This window comes from Dreissena polymorpha, chromosome 6 (assembly GCF_020536995.1).
Source record: "Dreissena polymorpha isolate Duluth1 chromosome 6, UMN_Dpol_1.0, whole genome shotgun sequence".
In the NCBI taxonomy this organism is placed as follows: Eukaryota; Metazoa; Mollusca; class Bivalvia; order Myida; family Dreissenidae; genus Dreissena; species Dreissena polymorpha.
The window spans coordinates 112,165,968-112,188,644 of NC_068360.1; the positions used below are offsets into that span (position 1 = coordinate 112,165,968).

The 22,677-nt window shown below is 36.2% G+C and overlaps 1 protein-coding gene and 2 long non-coding RNA genes across 3 annotated transcripts; 1 reads left to right on the plus strand and 2 right to left on the minus strand.

Annotated features, from left to right (window-relative positions):
• The first annotated feature begins 217 nt into the window (after positions 1–217).
• Positions 218–3,568, plus strand: LOC127835381 (uncharacterized). The gene is made up of 5 exons (XR_008028503.1): positions 218–394; positions 750–892; positions 1,807–1,873; positions 2,779–2,928; positions 3,420–3,568. It is a non-coding gene; the product is annotated as an uncharacterized LOC127835381 (long non-coding RNA).
• A 4,019-nt stretch (positions 3,569–7,587) lies between these two features.
• On the minus strand, positions 7,588–20,861 carry LOC127835374 (uncharacterized). Its single transcript, XM_052361776.1, has 10 exons — positions 20,843–20,861; positions 20,021–20,127; positions 19,002–19,139; positions 17,030–17,150; positions 11,417–11,636; positions 10,161–10,311; positions 9,661–9,727; positions 9,091–9,240; positions 8,422–8,579; positions 7,588–7,833 (listed from the first exon to the last, which is right to left on the minus strand). The coding sequence occupies exons 2-10, from the start codon at positions 20,114–20,116 to the stop codon at positions 7,717–7,719; spliced, it is 1,218 nt and encodes a 405-aa protein (XP_052217736.1). The 5' UTR covers positions 20,117–20,127; positions 20,843–20,861; the 3' UTR covers positions 7,588–7,716.
• Positions 14,042–14,672, minus strand: LOC127835383 (uncharacterized). The gene is made up of 2 exons (XR_008028505.1): positions 14,420–14,672; positions 14,042–14,257 (listed from the first exon to the last, which is right to left on the minus strand). It is a non-coding gene; the product is annotated as an uncharacterized LOC127835383 (long non-coding RNA).
• Positions 20,862–22,677: the final 1,816 nt, after the last annotated feature.

Genomic DNA, 22,677 nt, shown 5'->3' on the forward strand with positions numbered 1-22,677 from the left:
ATGTCTAGTAGGTTTATTTCTATATTTAGAATATTTCTTATAGAAATTCCTTTAAGCAAACAGCGCAGACCCTGATGAGACACCGCATCATGCGGCGTCTCATCTGGGTCTACGCTGTTTGCCAATGCCTTTTTTTCTAGACGCTAGGCATAAACGGGTTAAGCTTTCGACTGCTTTATTTTTAAGCCCCGCCATGCTCAACTCAGACGACGGGCGCCTTACTTAATTGCATCATCACCAAGCCCTGTGTTTTTGCGGGTAACGTCGCGAGCTTCAGGGACTGCGTGACCACTAACTGCGCTTCGCAATTCCAGGCGGTCGTCTCGAATGGTGGAGAGAAATGTATGGCCTGCATTCAGAACCAGATACTGGACCCCCGCACAATCATCACGAAGTACCGTATACACTAAAGTGTTTTGGAATTTAAACTCCCTTGCAATTTTATATCAGATTTACTTTCTATGAACTTATACAGTAATTGATTGTTGGGATAACTATCGCTTGATCATGCAACAAAACACTGTGTAGTAAATATAAAAACTTGCATAAATGGGTATTCAAATGGATTACAATATCCGTATTTTCACACATCACCTTCATCAGGACAGAAATTAGGGAGGCGGGTACTATGGGAATACACAACCATTCAAAACACGAAACAACAACACCATCACGAAAAGTATAGGATTATTGTTTAATATTAACCGCTGTGAGAGGGTTAGTAAACTTAATTTTCCCTTCGTCTGTAGTTGCGCCCTATCAAGTCCACTGGGGACCATGAACACAAACGGACTGCTGATGCTCTCGAAACGACAGTTCACCTCTAGACAGATGATCGACTACCACCCAAACATTCCGGAAATTGTTCGTTCGCGGGTATTTGGAAGCAAAGGTGAATAATCGAAATCTATAGCAGATACGATTAGAGGGTTTCGTATTTTTTCCGTAAGTTGTATTGGTTTCTATGGTTGCCTCAAGTCTTCCACCTCCCGCTAAAAATGACTTTCTTACAATCTAAATAGTGTAGTAAATACAGGTCACAATACATTTCTAACTCTTCCGCGAATTATACGTCAAAAATGCATGCTTGTGTTCGTAGTCCGGAAATTGAGCTTAAAGGGGCCGTTTAACACAGATTTTGGCATGTATTGAAGCATGTCATTAATTGCTTAATATTTATAAATTTAAACATTTGACCTAAAAATCTCCAGTAAAAAGACAAGAATACAATTTAAAAAAAAGAAAAAAAGTAACCCTCAATAGAGCTCGAACCACTGACCCCTGGAGTCCTGGAGTAAAGTCTCCCGCCTATACCACTTGACCATCCATGCTCATGCTAAGAGCAGATGTATTTTTTTACCTGTATAAGCAATCCTAGTAGTTTCCCAAAATATAACTACAACAACAGAACTTTCCACATTATTCAATCGTTTCGCGACGCACGACGCTTGATAATTTTCAGGTTTTCAAATCGTCAAAAGATGCATATAATGGATATTTAAGAGCAATGGTAAATGGTCAGTATTACTATTTCATCAAAAATACCATAACAAAAACGAAATTTGCGAATCTGAAACTTCTTTTTTAATTTTGTCAATTTACCAAAACGTTAAACGGCCCCTTTAAAATATATGTACAACAAAAACTATAAAGGACATTTTACGCCAATTTAGTCTATTTTTTTATTATTTATATCGTAATTGCAAAAATAGCTTACCATACAAGTGCTTTCTTCTTACAAAAGCACATTTTTATCAATATTGGATCTGATTATTTTGTAAACAATAGTCCATTAATGTGTTTAAGATTGAAGACACAATCACTGCCGTGTGTACGCACCTTATCCCGTACGGCCCCGGTACCAACCCCGAACGTAAGTAACTTCAATTCGTGAAACATCGCCTATATTATGAATACACCGTATGATAGATTTAGACAATTATAAATCGTCTGATGATTCAGAGTGAAGCAGTTTGCTGAGAAATGGAGACCTTTTCACAAATATTGGCATGTGTTGAAGTAAGTCATTAAATGCTTTAAATTGACCAATTTAAACATTGGGAATAAATGGCCTCAGTAGAAACAAGAATACAATTACAACTCAAAATAAAAAAGTAATCCTCAATTGGGCTCGAACCGCTAACTGTTTGAGTAAAAGTCTAGCAACTGAACCACTTGGCCATCCGTGCCCATAACGCGAGTGTTTGTTTTATACTTTATATGTGCAATCCTCATTGTCACAAAATATAACGATGACAACCGAAATCTCCAAATTATTCATTCGTTTTGCGTTTGTAACGCTTTATAATTTTAAGGTTTATATCTTGAAAAGATGCATGTGCTGGATATTTAAGAGCTTAATAAATGTTAAGTATGACTGTTTCCTCCCAAATATAATAACAAACAAGGACTCTTTGCAAATCTGAAGCTTTTTTTAAATGTGTCAATAAACATAAACGGGAAAAAGTCCCCTTCAACCCAAACGTATGATTGAATTTTCATGAAATGTGCATAGAACTCTGTTAAGGAACTTCATCAACACCAATGTTACATAGTTCAGTCACAAATTGGCATTGACATATGAAAACCTATGACCCGTTTTATTAAATAATGTACGACAGTTTGGCATTACGTTTACAAATATGTTTTATTTCACTGATTTATTTATTCCACTCTTTAATTTCATAATGCATGCTCAATTTTGGGAACATGCTTGTTGAACATGTATATTTAATTATGTATGTATGTAAATCTGTAACAAGTTGTCTAATATTTAAGCGTTAATGCGATTAACCTTTGCTACATCCGAACTGCAAAATGCCTACGAAATTGGTCAGCTAATCTCGCAGTTCGGCGACGTCAATCCGGCGGTATTGATGGGGGATTTCAACGTGAACGGCCGCTCTACACCGGCAGGAAGCGGTTATGGTACTATTGTATTGATTTATAAATCACTTATACAAGCAGTTCCCGGAAGTAGGATGTATTCATCTTAGTATTTATCATTCTTCATAACATAGGACTAAGCTTACTTACGAGAAGAACAATCTGAAAACATGTTTAAACAAAGATAACAACGCTTAACAAGCATGCTGCAATATTCAGGTATTGATGAAATATTCTTTTTAAATGGGACTTGTGCCATGGTTTATGAAGTTTTGTTTATTGTATTTTGCTTTTCTTCAAATCATACTACATCTTTATCTTAATTCTTTAGAAGCATACAGCAAAAAATTAAACCGAGTGGGTGATTGACCTTTATCGCACGCGGGACAGATGTCTGATGTTGGTTAACATGTGTGCCACGTTATTATAGAATCCTTCATATGATTTTATACCGACAACACACAACTTAACATTCCTATATATATATCATGAAAAGTTCCAATAATGTTTTAGATAGATCTGTTTACTTAAAGACCAGTTCCAGCGACTGATCTCTGTCTTTAACACGGATGTTTCGAACAAATGCTCCTTCTGTCGGTCTCCTGTCAATGTCTACAACGGCAACACGGCGTCCGACAAGGTCATTGATTTCGTGTTCGGAAATGGCGTCCGGATCTTCAACACTCAGGTAGCGTGCATGTTTGTATACTGAAAAATTGTATGAGCTGTGCTCTGTGAAAAGGGGGTTTAATGCTTGTGCGTAATGTGTCTTCCCAGATTAGCCTGTGCAGTCCGCACAGTCTAATCAGGGACGGCGCTTTCCGCCTAAACTGGAATTTTGCTAAGAAGAGACTTTCTTGAAACAAAAAAATATCATTAAAGCGGAAAGTGTCGTCCCTGATTAGCCTGTGCGCTTGTGCGGACTTCACAGGCTTATCTGAAACGACACTTTCCGCACATGCATCTAACTGTATATTCCTGTCACTGTCTTTGTGCGAGCCACAAGAAACTTCTGGTGATTAGCGGTTTTATGCAGAGGCTAATGTGTTTGGGTTTTTTCGCGTTGACGCAGCAGCATTTTGCCATCATTTTATAGAACGTTTAACCGCCGGGAAGTGGTAATATGAACGAAAAATAAACAGTACTTGAAAGATGCGTATGACAGTTGGTTTTCCCACATAACTGAGGGCAGTGAAATACAATCGCGTGAGTGAAAAAGAGTCAAAGCTTGGCAACTTGCGGGGGGGGGGGGGGTATAGCCGTCCCGCCATCCTCTTCCACCGCCTGTGCACTTTAAAGCCCATGCACCCTCAAAGTTCCTCAAAGTAACTACCATGTTAGTGTTTGAATGCGCAACGAAATGTACGACTTCGTTTTACTTCTAATATGTTATGTGAACGTTCTAACGTTCTTCTGTGCTGAAACGATATAACCCAGAGGATCCGTGATCCTGAGAAACAGTCGCTCCATGTTATAATATTTGATAAATATTTGTTTGGGGCTACTTTTGACGACAGGGGAGTCATTAAAAAATATCTTGCTATGCAAACGAAAAAAAATATTCCGCAATACCGAATTTGACCCCAGATGAATTCTGTGAACAAACTCAGTGGAAGATCACTATCCAATTTTTCATTCCACATTGTGCATCCATGAGCAATGTCCTTTCAGAAACAATGATGCAAGTTATTTTTTGAAAACAGTCTATGTAGAAGTGAATTGCGGCCAGGTTGTTGCCCTTATACAATAATTTAAGAAAAACATGTATATACAAGTGTTTTATATCAAATCTCCGTCCAGTTTTGTGCAAAAATTAAAAAAAATGTTTTGTTATTTGACGATATGAAATTAGATACCATGGTACTTATAGAGATTTGACGCCAGGCCAAGGGCAAAATATATCGAAACAATAGGCCTTGTTGTTTAAGACATTTTTTCCCCCAAATGAAATCAGTGCCTGTTAACCAAGTAAACTCATAGCCGCCTACCACAAACACACTTTGTACACTACCTCTCAATGACACTGCATTAAACAAGCTCTGGGCTTGGTGGTTTCAGATAAGAAGCTTTTAAATTAGTTAACATGTCTTAGTGAAATCTAAACTAATTGATTACCTTAAGAAAGAGACCGGGTTGACCGCATACTTTGGAGGAACTAAATAAAGTTCCTTATGGGGTGGTATTCCAGAAACATCTTTAGTCATTTCTTAAATAATTTCACATAAGTTCAAAATTACAATGTATTGTGTTTATTTACTTTATAAGGGAACACATGTTTTTTTTTTTGGTAAACCTAAAATTACATTGGGAAAATGATGTTTTTTAAATGCATATCTTGATGCCAACTTAAGAAAAATTTCTTAATTTAAGGATAAGAAAAAAAAAACTTAAAATGCTTCTGGAATACGATCCCAGATGATGCTTATGGATGCTGCAGGACATTTTGTAGGGAACACGTACTTAGGTGAGATTTGAGAGAAAGTATATGTGTGTATATTTGACAGTAAATTATACAATTGATAATAAGTACATATGTCTGGGTTTTTTCGAAACAAAATTTGTCACGATATATATCCGTATGTCAAGGCATTTAAAAGCCCATCAAGAATGCTAAACAAAGTCGTCCGGCGATTTGATATCTTATATATTTACTTCAGGCTCCTATTATGGGGTAACGGGGCCAATACGGGCCAGTTAGCGTACCCTCGGCTGGAATTGACGTGTAACATATAGCTGATGACCTGTTTTTTGGCGACATGCAGACTCAGTGTTAGGTCTGACATGACAAGAATAAGAGTAGAAAGTCCTTTTTTGCATCTAAGAGTATTTTACATAATAATATTTTATAGAACTCCCCGGTTATATACAACCCGATGTTAAATTTATGTTTTAGAAATATTGACCACACCGTTCAATCGACTCCAGCGACGACTGAGGATCATGCGACGACTGAGATACTGTATACATACATTTTGGTGGAATGCGGAGTGTTACTATTTCCCTATTATTTATATTTTACGTATTTGATTGAGCAGGCTTGAGTGTGTTCTTTGAGAGCTTAAGTAAGAAGGCCGTAATCCCTACCTTCCTAGATGCTTACTTTTCAACATATCCATTAGAACGTGGTCAAAAATCTAACAATATATTCCAATCTCTCAGTCAAACTCTTATTACACAGGATTAAGAGCAAATATAAATATTTCATTGTATTGAAATCTTTAAAAAAAATCATTGGTTATTCCTAATTACAGCATCACACAAGAACAAACAACATTTTTATCAACGATTAAATTCGAGTGAGTTTTGAAAAACGCCTCATGATAACGGACGTGACTAATTATTAGATGGTCATGATAACGACAACGAAAATAAAATTATGCTCATGTATTCGGATGAGACAATGGAAAATCAAACGCTCTCATAGAGCACACTCAATCCTGCTAAATCCAATACGTAAAATATACAGAATAGGTAAGTACTTACACTCCATTTTCCACCGACATGTATATAGTATCTAAGTCGGCGCATGATCCACAGTCGTCGTTGGAGTCGATTGAACAGTGTGTTGACGGTCTAGACAATTTAACTTTGAGTGTAGGGTCAGCACATTTGGCAGCGCGCTGGATTACAAATTCGAGAATGATCGCAGGTACGATCCACAGCCAGGTCGCTTAACTTATATGGAGACTGGTCCTTTCGACGACCATTATCCCCTACCTCTTGTTTCAAGTAGGTCAATTGTCAGTTACAGGCCTTAATATGATCACAAAAGGTTCTTAGTTTAAACCTATTTATTTTAGCTCGATTGCATAGAAAGTAATTCCTACTTATTTGAAATGCTCTCGAGTCCGTTTCCTGGGCCTAAAACCAGTACTTGGTGTCTATATGGGAGATCGAAAGAACGCTCCCACAGCGGGGATCGAACCCGTGACCTCCCGGTCGCTAGGCGGACACCATATCCATTACACCACAGCGACCCTAACCCTAACCCACAAAAGATTCTTGTGAACCAGCTAGGCAGGAAAGATACTTGAAAACATGATTAAGTAAATACGTTTTGAACGGAGAATTAAGAATTTGTTAAATACTAGAAATCCATTGATTTCTTTTCACTATATTTAAATACAACACTGTTAACTCCATGGTCCAGAAAATGTTGTATTTTTATTCCTGAAGAGAAAGGGCTGTTATCTTTTAATTTGAACCGTATCTTTGTCCGTTGACGAGCATATGTGCGATGTAAGTGTGCTTCCATTTGATTCCCAACTTTCTATAACGTTTAATTCCTATCGACGTTGCGCATATTAAGTTTGTTTGCATCTTCGTTGATCCACTGAAAGTGTGGTTAATAACGTTTTTAATTGGAGGATAAATGTTATAATTGTTCGGCATGTGTTGATACAATTCTTTGTTTATCAGAGCATACAATTTCAAATAAGTTATATGTTAGTTGGTTTGTTCACGTCAGAAGGAACATGTTCTGGTTGAACAGGTTTCTTAATTATAAACACTACTCATGTCAGTAAAAAATCAATAATCTGATCCATTAAAAACTACCAACCACAGAGTTCACAGAAAATACTGCTACTTTTAAAGACATTCATTCAATCTGATTGTTTTCACCAAACAACGCACAATCTACAACAACTCATGCCGATTTGCCTAAGAGATATCGAGCAAACATAAACTAAATGAAACAAATTAATTGTCATACGGTTTTAATCCAATGTTATACAGCCACGAACACCCGTTATAGTAAGGTGTAATTTATAAATATTTGAAAGACTTCTTTAATGATGATTTCAAAACACTCTATATTTAGTTCTACCCTTAGTTATTCCAACCACTCGGCAAGACAAAGAATTCCCCGGTGATTCCATAATGATCGCTGAGTGGTACAGCCTGACCTTTGTGCTGTATGGATACTCTGTCGGGGGTGAAAACGCGCTGAAATAGAAATGTGAGGAATAACTTATTATATACCGCATATTTACTCGCATACATTTATAATTTTATTAGTATGATATACCTGCGCATATGTTATTATTATACATGCAAGTAACTTCATTTGATTCTATTTTGATTACACAGTTGAGGTAAAGGAGGAATCATTTATCGTGTCTGTATGGTTAGACTAAATTTAAACGCTTTACCGGTGCACTACGCAATTATACAATCATTCTAGGGTGGCGAGGGTGTGATAAGAACAAAGAGTAGCAAACTTTCCGGCTATGAATTTCCGAAAGGAGATCACCTCAGAATGGTTGTTTTTCAAAATTACACTTCTCAACAGTGGTGTCCCATATTTTATATTGTGCGGTATAAATACCCACAAGGAATAAATCACCATAAACAGTAGACATTCAAATTAAACTGTTACCAGTTGTTTCCCATACTGTGCTTTACGCGGTTGTAAATACCCATACAGTTGGATCATTACAAGCAAAGCAATTTTCTGACCGCGAAATCATGGAGGCCGAAAACGTTTCCTCTGACAAATTATATGTTTTTAGAGTACACAACATTGCAGGCTACCTGAGTGTTGAAGATCCAGAGACCATTTCCGAACACGAAATCAATGACCGTGTCGGAGGGTTCGTCGTTTAAGTTATAAACGTTGCCAGGAACCCTACAGAAGGAGCAGCCGTCCGAAACATCCGTGTTAAACGCAGAGGTGAGTCGCAGGAAATGGTCTTTGAAAAAAAGGTATATAAGATTATTTGACCTTTTTTATCATTTATAAACGTGCGTATACTTCTTTGTTTTCGGTGCGATTACGCCCTCAAGGATGCTAGCATAACAAGGCACAACTATTAAGCAACATCATACAATGTGTCACGCGTAGATTAAAGTTCAATCAAACAATGAGTGTTTAAATGTATAACATTTGTGTTGAATGCCTCGATAAAACTAAGAAAGGTCAGTAATATGATGTGAACAAAACCAAACAACTATGGAAAGGTTTTATGTCACATTGAAGCTACGAAAATTGCATGGCTATCTGAAATATTCGATATTTTATGTTGAGTTATTTTTGTAGCGTTTCACTTAGATTCGGACACTTTTTCAAGCTCGCCCGACTGACCGATCACTCTCAATATACACTTTAGCTTAGTCCTTAGCTAAGGAGAAGAATTAATTCAACTATGCATAGTATTTCCGAGCACAACTTGACAAATGTTTTATAAATAAATACTAAAATACCATAACCGCTGCCTGCCGATGTAGAGCGACCATTGACATTAAAATCCCCCATCAATACCGCCGGTTTGACGTCGCGGAACTGCGAGATGAGCTGACCTATCTCGTAGGCATTTTGCTCGATGGATGTGTTAAAGAAGCTCTGCATAAAAGCTAAAATACAAGACCATTCCAAAAGGAAGACATTGATAAATAATACAGTATAACACTATTGCCCTTTAATTTACTATTTTTGTAACGAAATTAAAAACGGAAAAAATGCTTTATTGTTAGTTAAATTGTATTGTCAAAGTGCCTCAACATGTTAAATTAAACGGCCCAAAGATCTTCATAACAAAACGCAAATCTTAGTCTTGCCTATTTGACATAACCGTTAGATGTTGATGAAGTTTCTTAATAAAGTTCTTTGGACATTTAATGATGAAAGCTAAATTTTATGAAAATTTTATTCAATTCAATTATCTGAAAGCTAAATATTTCCAGTGCTTAATTTAGCAAGTTTCTTTACTCTTGAATAGCAGACAATTTATTGCATATGGAGATGGTGAATGTTAATTCACTGTAGTTTATTACGTTCGGGATTGATTCCGGGGACGTAAGGAACTAGGTGTGTGCACACGGCTGTGACTCGGTCTTCAACCTTGAATAAATATATGAAAAAAATTGTAATCGAGTATCAAATTAAAATTCGCTTTTGTTGACATAACGCATGTTATGACAAGCATTTTTACTTGCTATCACAATATGAATGATAAGAAAAAAGATTAAATTGTCGTTAACTGGTGTTTGTCCTAGCATATTCGAATGTCTCTTCTGATGCGTCCTTAAAAGTATTGTTTGTATAGAGATCATTACGTTATGGTCTGGCTATGGAAAACAACATGCGTGTTTAACTTAAAGTCAGCGCTGTGGTTATCCATATATTGTGAAAAGTATTCATCTACTGTTATATTTCAATCGTGTAAAGTTAATTTTAGTACGATTCGGCACACTGTAGTTAACAATAGGAACCACTCCACTCATGAAAGAAAAACAAAAAACTTTTATATCAGTAAAAGCTATGCCTTATTGACCTTTGCTTCCAAATACCCACGAACAAACAGCTCAATGGTGTTCGGGTAGAAGTCAACGGTTCGTCTGGAGGTAAACTTATGTTTTGACAGCATCAGCAGGCCGTTGGTGTTCATGGTCCCCAGTGGACTTGTAAGAGTGGAGGGGGCGCAACTACAGACAAAGAGAACATAAAGTATGTCAACCATTTCACATTTATAATATAATAGATAACAAACAATCCTTTGAGTGTAGCTTTGTGTGTGTGTTTTGAATGGACATTTCGTCAGTGCCTTGGCTTGATTTATTTCCCTGATAAGGGTCATGCTTTCTGATTTTACTATTATATTTGGCATGGGACAGTAATTCTGAATGCTGTTACAATCAAACGTTTATCCTTTTTGTCCTATGTAGTAAGATATCGAATAAGCAAAACTTTTTTTAATGAATGACCAAAATAATTTTGTATGAATATTGTGAATCTAATAGCAAACAGACAAAAACACACAGACAGACCAAACACAATATGCCCTCCTTTGTGCTATAACTTGTGAATTCGCTTCAATTCTAAACTGCTATCCACACAGTTTGTGGTGGCTGTAGTACGTTTCTAGTTCACCAACATCTTTATAACGGTCAAAGTTCACAAATACAAAATCGTTTATTATCATTATTATTATTATAAAAAATGTTTAAAGTAAAGCTCAAGACATAGAAATTATGAACCTTTTTTGGGTCGCGGTTGCAGTTTCGAAATCTAACGCGGACCCTAAGTTCAAGGTCAATGTCACAATTGTCAAAACGTTTATGCGCATGGAAAGTTGTTGTCCAGATACATATGCGAACCAAATATGAAAGCAATATCTGAAGAGACACAGAAGTTATGAGCCTTTTTCGAATCGCGGTCGCAGATTTCGAAACCTGAACGCTGACCTCAAGTTCAAGGTCAAGATCACAGGGGTAAAACATTCTATGCGCATGGAAAGGTGTTGTCCAAATACACATGCATACCAAATATGAAAGCAATATCTGAAGGGACACAGAAGTTATGAGCCTTTTTCGAAAAGTGTGACGCCGCGGACGCCGATGCAAGTAACATCTTTTTGTCCCCTGACCATAGTCAGTTGACACAAAAACCCTGCCTTGCATGATCAAGCGATACTTAATTTAACTGTTATTTGTCTACATACATGCGCGTTGCTTAAGTTCCCAGAAAATACATTTGAACTTAAATTGTACGTGAGGTGAAATTTGTAAAACAACACATTGTATATATTACTTGAGAACGATTTTGCTTGGGTCCTGAATCTGGTTCAGTATGCAGTCAAGACACTTCTCACCGCCAATGATCACGATTGATTGGAAAGCCGCCAAGCAGCTGACGGACACACAGGCTAGGAAACCACTGGCCTCCGAAAAATTGCCCGTAAATTTTGTCGTACAGTTGGCTATGAAGCATTGGAGAAGAGCGGTTGTCTGCTGGTTCGGACATGGCGGAACTTGAAAGTAAAGCAGTATGTGGCTAAAAGATCAAAACAGATTGCAGTTGTTAACCTTGAATCGGCAGGCCCCATATATGAATACAAGAGCACCGCCTTGCGGGTGCAGACCACTCATCTATTTATCTTTTTAAAGGTGAAGGGACCTATCTCAATTTCAATCACAAAGGAAGGAGGGGTGGAGTGGAGAGGTTGTATAGTGTGGGGTGTGGTCATTAATTACATTATCTTCCAAAAATGAAAAAAAGAAGAAAAAAACACGTTTCACAAAGTGAGTGTGAGGGTGTGGTGGTCATTTATAAGATGATCTTTAAAAAACACACAAAACACCTTTTTTTTTGGGGGGGGATCGGGGGGGGGGGGGCGTGGGGGATGGTTTGGGTGAAGTCTATTGTGGTATGTCATGGTATGTAAGGTAAGAATTGTTTTGTCAAAGTATCAATCAAATCTGATTATAAATAAAGAAGTTATGGCAATTTTAGCAAAATTAAATAATTTGACCTTGAGAGTCAATGTCATTCAAAGGTCAAGGTAAAATTCAACTTGCCAATGACAGTACCCTCTTGATAGCATGGAAGTATTTGAAGTTTGAAAGCAAAAGCCTTGATACTTGTTACTAAGTCAAAAAAGGGCCACCTGTCCGTAAGAAATTACAACCAGAGTTATGGAACTTGTCCTTTACTGTCTCCTTAAGATAGTTTGTGAGCGTGCAAAGTATGAAAGCAATATCTATGATACTTTAGGGGTAAAGTGGATTAAAACACAAAACTTAACCAATTTTTCAATTTTCTAATTATAAAAGGCACATAATTCCGTCAAAATGCCAGTCGGAGTTACATAACTTTGCCTGCACAGCCCCTTATGATAGTTAGTAAATGTTGCAAGTATAAAAAGCAATAGCTTTGATACTTTAGGAATAAAGTGGACCTAAACACAAAACTAAACCATATTTTCAATTTTCTAAGTATAAAAAGGGCACATAATTCTGTCAAAATCCCAGTCAGAGTTACATAACTTTGCCTGCACAGCCCCCTTATGATAGTTAGTAAGTGTTGCAAGTATGAAAGCAATAGCTTTGATACTTAAGGAATAAAATGGACCTAAACACAAAACTTAACCAAAATTTTCAATTTTCTAAGTATAAAAGGGCACATAATTCTGTGAAAATGCACGCCAGAGATATCTTACTATGCCTGCCCAGTCCTCTCATGATAGTTAGTAAGTTTACCATGTTTGAATACAATAGCATTGATACTTTGAGAAAAGTGGACCTAAACGCAAATCTTAACCGGACGCCGATGCCGACGCAGACGCCAACGCCAAGGTGATGACAATAACTCATTTTTTTCAAAAAAAGATGAGATAATAACACACGATACGCATGCAATCTACATAAACACAACATTTCTTGAACATATCGCCATCAGTACTAAGTGTGTATAGGAAACACTACAATCTATTAATAGCAATGAACATATCGCCATCAGTAATAAGTGTTTAGAAGAAACACTACAATCTATTTATAGCAATGAACATATCGCCATCAGTAATGGAAGAAACACTTTAATCTTTTTATAGCAGTGAACATAACGCCAACAGTAATAAGAAACACTTCAATCTATTTACAGCAATGAACATATCGCCATCCGTAATACGTGTTTAGTAGAAACATTTCAATCTATTTATAGCAATGAACATATCGCCATCAGTAATAAGTGTTTAGAAGAAACACATAATCTATTTAAAGCAACAGCGAAATTGACCCAAATGCCTTCAATGTACGGTCTATAAATTTGAAGGATCACTATATGTATTTACAAAATTGCATCAAGACTTGTCAACTCAAACTTAATGTATTAAATAGACAGAACAAATCCTACCCTACACTGTATAAATACAAATGGGATATTATTGTGCTTATTTGAAGCTCTTGTTTTATTGCCATATATAATGACCCCAAAGACATACATAAAAACAAGAGCACCGCCTTGCGGGTGCAGACCGCTCATCTATTTTCTTTTTAAAGGTGAAGGGACTCTCATTTTCAATCACAAAGGAGGGAGGGGTGGAGTGAAGAGGGGTGTATAGTGTGGGGTTGTGGACATTTATTACATTATCTTCCAAAAAAGCGAAAAAAAAAATCGGGGGGGGGTGGGGGGGGGGGAGGGCGATGGGGGGGGGGGGATTTTTTGGGTGCGATGGTTGGACGGTATTTCAAATATAACCGTTTAAAAAAAAATTGGGGGGGGGTGGGGTATAGTGTGAGGGTGTGGTGGTAATTTGTGAGATGATCGTAAAAAAAAAAAAAATAAATAAAATAAAAAAAACAAGGGACAAAATTGTCACAAAACCAGGTTTTCATTGTGAAAAAAAAATCTGATAAAGGGAGAAAACTCAAACTGAACTTTTGAAATGACCAAAAAAAATTAACCCCCTTTGTAATTTTTTTTTTTTTAAATCTATTTTTAGTCGTGGCGACCTTGACATTGGAGATATTGACGTGATTCTTTCGTGGGACACACCGTCCCATGATGGTGAACAAATGTGCCAAATGATTTTAAAATCTCACAATGAATGACATAGTTATGGCCAGGACAAGCTCATTTATGGCCATTTTTGACCTTTGAACTCAAAGTGTGACCTTGACCTTGGAGATATCGACGTAATTATTTCGCGCGACACACCGTCCAATGATGGTGAACAAATGTGCCAAATGATTTTAAAATCTGACGATGAACGACATAGTTATGGCTCGGACAAGCTCATTTATGGCCATTTTTGACCTTTGAACTCAAAGTGTGACCTTGACCTTGGAGATATCGACGTAATTATTTCGCGCGACACACCGTCCAATGATGGTGAACAAATGTGCCAAATGATTTTAAAATCTGACAATGAACGACATAGTTATGGCCCGGACAAGCTTATTCCGCCAGCCCGCCAGCCCGCCAGCCAGCCCGCCAGCCAGCCAGCCAGCCAGCCCGCCCGCATTCGCCAATCTAATAACCAGTTTTTTCCTTCGGAAAACCTGGTTAAAAATTAGGGGGGGGGTGGGGTGGGGTGGGGGGTGGGGTGGGGGTATAATGTGAGGGTGTGGTGGTCATTTGTGAGATGATCTTAAAAAAAAAATAGGGGGGGAGGGGGGGAGGTGGGGGGGAGGGGGGGGGACGGTTTGGGTGGAGTCTATTGTGGTATGTCAGGTAAGAGTAGTTTCGTCAAAGTATCAATCAAATCTAATCATAAATAAAGAAGTTATGGCAATTTTAGCAAAATTTAATAATTTGACCTTGAGAGTCAAGGTCATTCAAAGGTCAAGGTAAAATTCAACTTGCCAGGTACGGTAACCTCATGATAGCATGAAAGTATTTGAAGTTTGAAAGCAATAGCCTTGATACTTAAGAAGTAAAGTGGAAGTAAAGTGGATCGAAACACAAAATTTAACCATATATTAAAAGTTACTAAGTCAAAAACGGGCCATAATTCCGTAACAATGACAACCAGAGTTATGCAACTTGTCCTTTTACTGTACCCTTATGATAGTTTTTGAGTGTTCCAAGTATGAAAGCAATATCTATGATACTTTAGGGGTAAAGTGGACCAAAACATAAATCTTAACAAAATTTTCAATTTTCTAAGTATAAAGGGCCCATAATTCCGTCCAAATGACAGTCAGAGTTACATAACTTTGCCTGCACGGTCCCCTTATGATAGTTAATAAGTGTTGCAAGTATGAAAGCAATAGCTTTGATACTGTAGGAATAAAGTGGACCTAAACACAAAACTTAATCAAATTTTCAATTTTCTAAGTATAAAAAGGGCACATAATTCTGTAAAATGCCAGTCAGAGTTACATTGTATTTATTTGACCTTGCGGTCAAGGATAACCCATGAAAGTGCAAGCACTTATTTCCAATGGGGTCCTTTGGTTTTGCTGAAGAGACAGCAAGCAGAAGAGACAGTATTGGGATACAAGGAATCCGGGTGCGATACCCTAGCTCTTTGCGAATAGATACCTTGGTTCTTTTACGTGCTCAGTGTATAGCACCGATACACGCGAGAATTACCTGGGTATCATACCAGTACATCTCTAGTTGGGTGGGAAACACTTGAAGCATTTCTGAAATTTCCAGTGCCCCGGCCGGGATTTGAACCGGGGACATTTGGAATGGTAGACCAGAGTGTTACCACTCGACCACCGCACATTACTTTGCCTGCACAGTCCCCTTATGATAGTTAGTAAGTGTTGCAAGTATGAAAGCAATAGCTTTGATGCTTAAGGAATAAAATGGACCTAAACACAAAACTTAACCAAAATTTTCAATTTTCTAAGTATAAAAAGGGCACATAATTCTGTCAAAATGCATGCCAGAGTTATCTAACTTTGCCTGCCCAGTCCCCTCATGATAGTAAGTAAGTGTAACAAGTTTGAATGCAATAGCATTGATACTCACTGAGAAAAGTGGACCTAAACGCAAAACTTAACCAAAATTTTCAATTTTCTAAGTATAAAAAGGGCACATAATTCTGTCAAAATGAGAAAAGTGGACCTAAACGCAAAACTTAACCGGACGCCGACGCCAACGCCAACGCCGACGCCGACGCCAAGGTGATGACAATAGCTCTTTTTTTTTTTTTAAAATAGATGAGCTAAAAAGCATGTAGGGATAATGAGTTGTTGCATTCAGACCTGACATTTCAAGTGTAAAATGTTTCGTAATTCAGCTTCATCGAGAGTCCGAGCAATTGCCCTTGTTAGTGACCCCACATGATGATCCCGAAGATATCCGTGAAGTGTCAATTAATTATCTGTAGTAGTTAAAGATATAATTATGTAGGATATTTGTTGGATTCGGTGGATTATCGATTTTCATTCACGAAAGATCATAGAAAATAATATTTTTACTTGTGGCGCAGCCACAAGTGAAAAAATATATTTTATATGATCACGAGTGAATTAAATGTACTTATTACACGCAAACTTTATTCGATATTTCACCCTTAATGTGACTTGTATATAATTTGTCCTAATCTCATATAGCTGGTCAGAGTTTTAGGTCTTGGTTTGTGAATGTTCATTTAGACTTTGAACACATCTACAAATTTTACCACTTTTAGCACTTAAGATTTACCTACGAACAAGAACAAAACATATGCCGGGTCTATACTGACGTTATTATTTAATACAAAATTGTATTAAACCTGTTAAGGAATATAGTAAAAGAGCCTTTGGTAAGCTAACTAATACATTGACGGGATAAGTTTAAGAAATAATTGTATGAAACAAGAAAGTTTATAAATATATAGAGCTTCGTTTTTATTCATATAACAAAGACAACTGTGCTAAATAAAAGCCACATACTCATCAGAAGCTATTTCTTATCCACCTCACCTACCGACAGGCGTCGCTGATTGTGACGGAAGTGTGCCGTCGAACAGATGCAGGCTGCTGTGAGAATGCGGATAGATGTCTTGTAGACCAGTCACGATCGCTTCGATGTCTTTTCCGATCATGACCTAAACATAAAGTATAAATGTAGTAAATATGTGTACGATTTGAAAAAAAAATCGATGTTTTTCCCACTAAATTTAAGCAAAATACATAATAAAACAACGCATAATACATTTTTTTCAATAATATTATAACGATAATATATTTAATAAATCGTTGAGAACAGATACAGACATATCCCAAATAAAATATTTCTGATGCACGTCTCAAGTCATTTAAGCTCACTTTTGCTAAATCGCATACTTTCATGCCGTCACATGTATGAGTATCATAGTATTTAATGTACATTCTGTAATTTACATTTAAAGGGATCATTTCACGGTTTGGTAAATTGACATAATTCAAAAAAAATGTTTCAGATTCGCAAATTTTCGGTTTAGTTATGATATTTGTGAGGAAACAGTATTACTGAACATTTGCCATGGTCTAATAGAGCCATTATATGAATCTTTTGACGATTTAAAAACCTAAAAATAATAAAGCGTTGCAACGCGAAACAATTAAATAATTTGGAGAGTTCTGATGTTGTCGTTAAAATTTGTGAAACTACGAAGATTACTTATATAACGCATAAAATACGCATCATATGTATGTTTGGCAGGATAGCTCAGTTGGCTAAAGCCTTTGCTTGAGGATTCCGGGGGTCACTGGTTCGAGCCCTGCTGGGGGTTACTTTTTTTCCTTTTCAAAATGTTATTTTTGATTTTTTACAGGAGCTTTTAAATTTAATGTTTACCTTTATCAATATAAAGCATTTAATGACACACTTCAAAACATGCCAAAATCTGTGAAAAGGCCCCTTTAAATAGCAACTGCAAAATCTGTTCCCGGGACACTTTTTCTTTATGATGAACAATACATATTTGTCCGAGCGTTTTATAAATATGTTAAATTACCAATGAATAAATCCGAAATAAATCAATCGATTTGTATAAAACATACTCATTTTAGCCGTCGATATGCTTTTTATACTAATTTAACACTTTAAGAACATTCATATTTAACTAACAGTTAAATAGACCAGATTACCTCTACGACTATACACATAATTATAAAAACAACAATGACGCGCTCAATTATGACAAATTGTCTAGATTCATCGCGCCGTTTCATCGCGACGTATACAATTGGGAACCGACAAACTATTGGGGACAGACAGAGCCACTCAGTTTTGACAAGAAATAATTCAAATTATATAAGGTATAATGCGTATACAAGCCCGATTTTTGTTTTCACCATGTCAAGCACTTTTTAAAATTCAAAATTATATTCCGATCAGTATGCGCTAAAATGACATTATTCGTGTTTTATATCTCGAGTTCTATTCCATTCAGAATTAAACACTATCCTGCTCAGTCCTAAAATTTTGAATTAGTATTCTATCCGGATACGTATTTAAATACATCAGGACCGATTATGCCACTCTGAGTACGCGAATGTATATATAAGGCATGTTTTTTTTTAATGAATTGTATATTCCAAGTTATAACCGAACATACTGTTTTGAATAACGTCTATAGTTTCAACATTCAAATACATTCACGGATCATAGATGATCATATTCAAAAAAGGACGCAGCACGGACCTGATCTGAAAAGCTCATTTATTCGTTCAGTAGTCGAGGGAGGACAATATCTTTAGGATGTAAATCCAATCTATAAAGTAATTCGTTGAGAAATCGCGATATCGAACAATAATCTTTTCTATTTATTTATGCAATCAAACTTACTTAGTTCAAATCAGAGTTTAGGAAGTCAAAAAAATCGTATTTATGAGTGGTAGTTTTACATTAAACAATATCTTCAAGTCCTAAGAGAATAAACCAACGTCAAAATGACAATGCCAATTGTCCTCACCTCCTGTAAGCAAACGATGTCGGCCTCCTCAACCCGAATGGCGTCTATGATTGCCGCCCGCCTGTCGGCTCGACTAGAGTCGTGGCCCGGGTTCTTCATTTCCACCACACCTGTAAGCCCCGTGTTAAACGTCAATGCCTACAGAGAACAAAGCATGTATTAAAAAAGGTCTGGAACGGTTGTGTGAAAGTATAATTGTTATTTGTCCAAGACAAAATGTAATAGCAACTAGGGTTTCAACTCAAAAAATATGTTTTCATCAATCAGCCATCAATCAGACCATGCGATGCAATACTTTCAAGTGAAAATGGAATCCTCTGATTCAATTCAATATAAAGAAAATATAAGCAATTAATGCAATTTATGCATTTCATGTTCGGTAGTCTTAAATCGCTAACATTAAATGAATAGACACAGAACCAATCGACACTAATTAAACTAATTCATAGACACAGAACCATATGACACTAATTAAACTCATTCAACCCCCTTCATTTGAGCAATCACTGTGAAACCTTTCCTTAAACTGATTTTTTTATCATTTATTAAACCAATACATGGGAAGCATTGCAGTTAACAATGAATGCAAATATTTTCAGATACATATATTAAATAATTATTATTTAAGAATGCATACCTTCCATTCAGTGCAACTCTGTGTTATACCCCTCAAGAACGACAAACAGTACAAAACAATCAATTAACGTCCTCCAGTAAAATATACACAGTAAAGTTAAAGACAGAAAAAAACACAGAGCTTTGTTAGCTAGTCTACAAGTAATCACTGAGCTTTGATATAAAACATAATGATATAGCTTTTCGAGTGAATCAAACGATAAATTACAAGAGCCTTTTTTGTGAGCAAAAAGATAATCACATAGTATTAATAGTGTGTGAAAAGGACAATAACATTTTTTTTCTATTGAGGCACCAGGCAGCTATGGAATTGCGTGGACAAAGAAACACAGAGCGTTTTTTAAATATCACAATAGTAGCGTTAAAAGAATCAAAGGTCTTACCTTAACTTTCTTAAAGATTGGCCACCGTTTGCAAATTCCCAGCTCGAGTACATTAACGAGCACAGCAACCAAGAGGAATCGTTGGAAATGCCTCATCTTCTTTGACCCTCAGTAATGAAATTAAATAGAGTGAAATAAATCCGGATTACACTTGAGAAGCTGGATTCCTCTGAATGGTAAATACATCAAGCCATACAGACATATGACGGATCCGCGGCAAATTAAAACATATATAGTCATCGATGCACTGTAAGGCAATTGGTTATTTATATTATTTTTTCGTACCAACTGGTCAGATGATTTTTTAAAATACTGAATCAAGTAAAAAACAAGTGATCACATATCAATAATAATTGTTGACACAAAATAAAGAATTGAATTTCAACTCGCAATTCAGTTAAATATGATAACGTCTGCTTTGATTTCTCATGATTATATGGATCATCTTTGTTTTATGTAAACCTTTGAATTCAATAGTAATCAAGGCGTTCGAACTTTACTTGATTCGTATATATGTATATTTTGTTTTCAAATAGCTCCTCAAAAGCATCAGAAGACATACTTCTACCTTAAGGTATTCAGTTATGAAGCAATCTCCTTAATATGTTTACTAAAAATATAACAATCAAAAGATCTCCTTATGTTCACTACAAATATAACAATCAAAAGTGGTAAACTTTACCAATTACATGCTGAAAAACTGTGCAGTTTTGAAAATATTGCACAGACACATACGCAAAAATATGCATGGCCTGATAATACTAGATGCGCATGAAATACCCGTGTCTAATCCGAAAAGAAAATAGTGTTAATTAATATCACCTCCAAAGGTTTCATTACATCGCTAGACGTGTTACACAAATCACGAGTTAAGAAACACAACATATTTTGATTGCCTGTTTATTAGACGACGCTCTCAGGCCACGGACTCTAGATTACACGGATAAGAAACGGGACCGTTACGCCAAATATCTTGTTGTGTCTAAGTCACGTGACCGTGTCGTAACTATCGATCTTTTATCGAAGCGCCGAGGTTATAAATTTGATGTACCCACTCACGTATTTTGTTAAATTATAGTTTCATTTCTAGGCCGATTATGACAAATTATATATCATTAGAAAGCTTACGTAACGTAGTTTTCAGATATATAAATATATATTAAGTTTTTCTTCTGATTTCGGCAGCCCGGCGAGTTATAACTTTAACTTTTGCAAATAACATACCGTTTTGGAGTTTTAGAATCTAGATTTACGGTTGACATGTTCGTACTTTATACCGATTTGTAGCGTTTATATTTGGAGTTCAGTTTTAAAAATAACATCTTGCTTAGGAGAATAGAATTCTGTATACGATAGAAAAAAAATGTTTAAAAACGAAAGTAATTAAGGAATGAAGGCGGGAAAATGTAGCGCGCGTTCCAAACGCACTAAACTGATGCTACGGTCTTGGCGATTATGCTTTTGTTTAGATACCGGCCATTGAATTTCCTTTGCCATGATTATTATATTTTTTATGAAATATATTGAAATATTTTGTTCTAGAGACATATCCATAAAGCTAAGTATTAATGAAGCTTAATAAATTTACGATTTCAGCTCTTGATTATAACACAGAAAGGGTGTTAATTTTATGATGAAACAGCGTATACAAATGTATAGCGGACCCTCTTGATATTTTTCGGCTTTGCATACTTCAAATATAATTGGTGTCAAAACATTCATCGTTTGTTGTTTATTATCAAAAAGGTCATTATGAAAAATTATATGAAAGGTTATTAACCATAAATTATCAATTAATTAAAATTATTTAAAGATTCTTGAAAATCACGTTCAACTGTCTATGCATGTATATTGAAATATCTTTATAAGTTAACAGAGTTATAAATATATAGAATTCTAAATTAAAACTCTGTATTATTTGTATTTTTCGGAAAGATTATTTAGCCCCGTTGTGGTCAAATGAGAATGCTGTTTTTAATTATGTTGTTCCGTACACTACCATACACTCTTTATAGGACTACGAAATGACGGAGTTTTTTTTACCGGTACCCGCTAAATACGTTAACTGTTAAGTATTAGATTTTTTAAATGTTTAAAATGTACATGTAAAGGTATTAAGCACTTATAATTATTGTGATTTAGCTGGCTGACATCTATACAGTATTTAGTTTATGGCAATCTGTTTGGGCAGATAACTATAAATGTTTTCAATACGCTACATATCTTATAAACGCAAAATTGAGTATTTGGCGTTACATTACTCCAAGAAATGACCACTAATACCACGAGAAGACATGGAGGTATCATAAAAAGTGTAAACTGACCAGACATTACCACCTGTGGTTAGGGACCAATATACAAGTATAGGTCCCTGCTGTGGCGTATGACACCATAGTGTTATTTAGTATTGGTCGGCACAGTATCTGATCATAACGAGATAATTGGTTTGTGCTGAACACAGGGGCAATAAAACCACAGATCTATCAATAAACAAGATTATTGAGATATCTTTTATTGAACACCGCGATAAAAATGCTCAAACCATGGACTCTAGATTACACGAATAAGAAACATGGCAACATTCTCAGAATCATCACTGCTATATGTGTAATCACCTAACAATTCGTCTAAAAATAATTTATATATTTGAGTTGAAG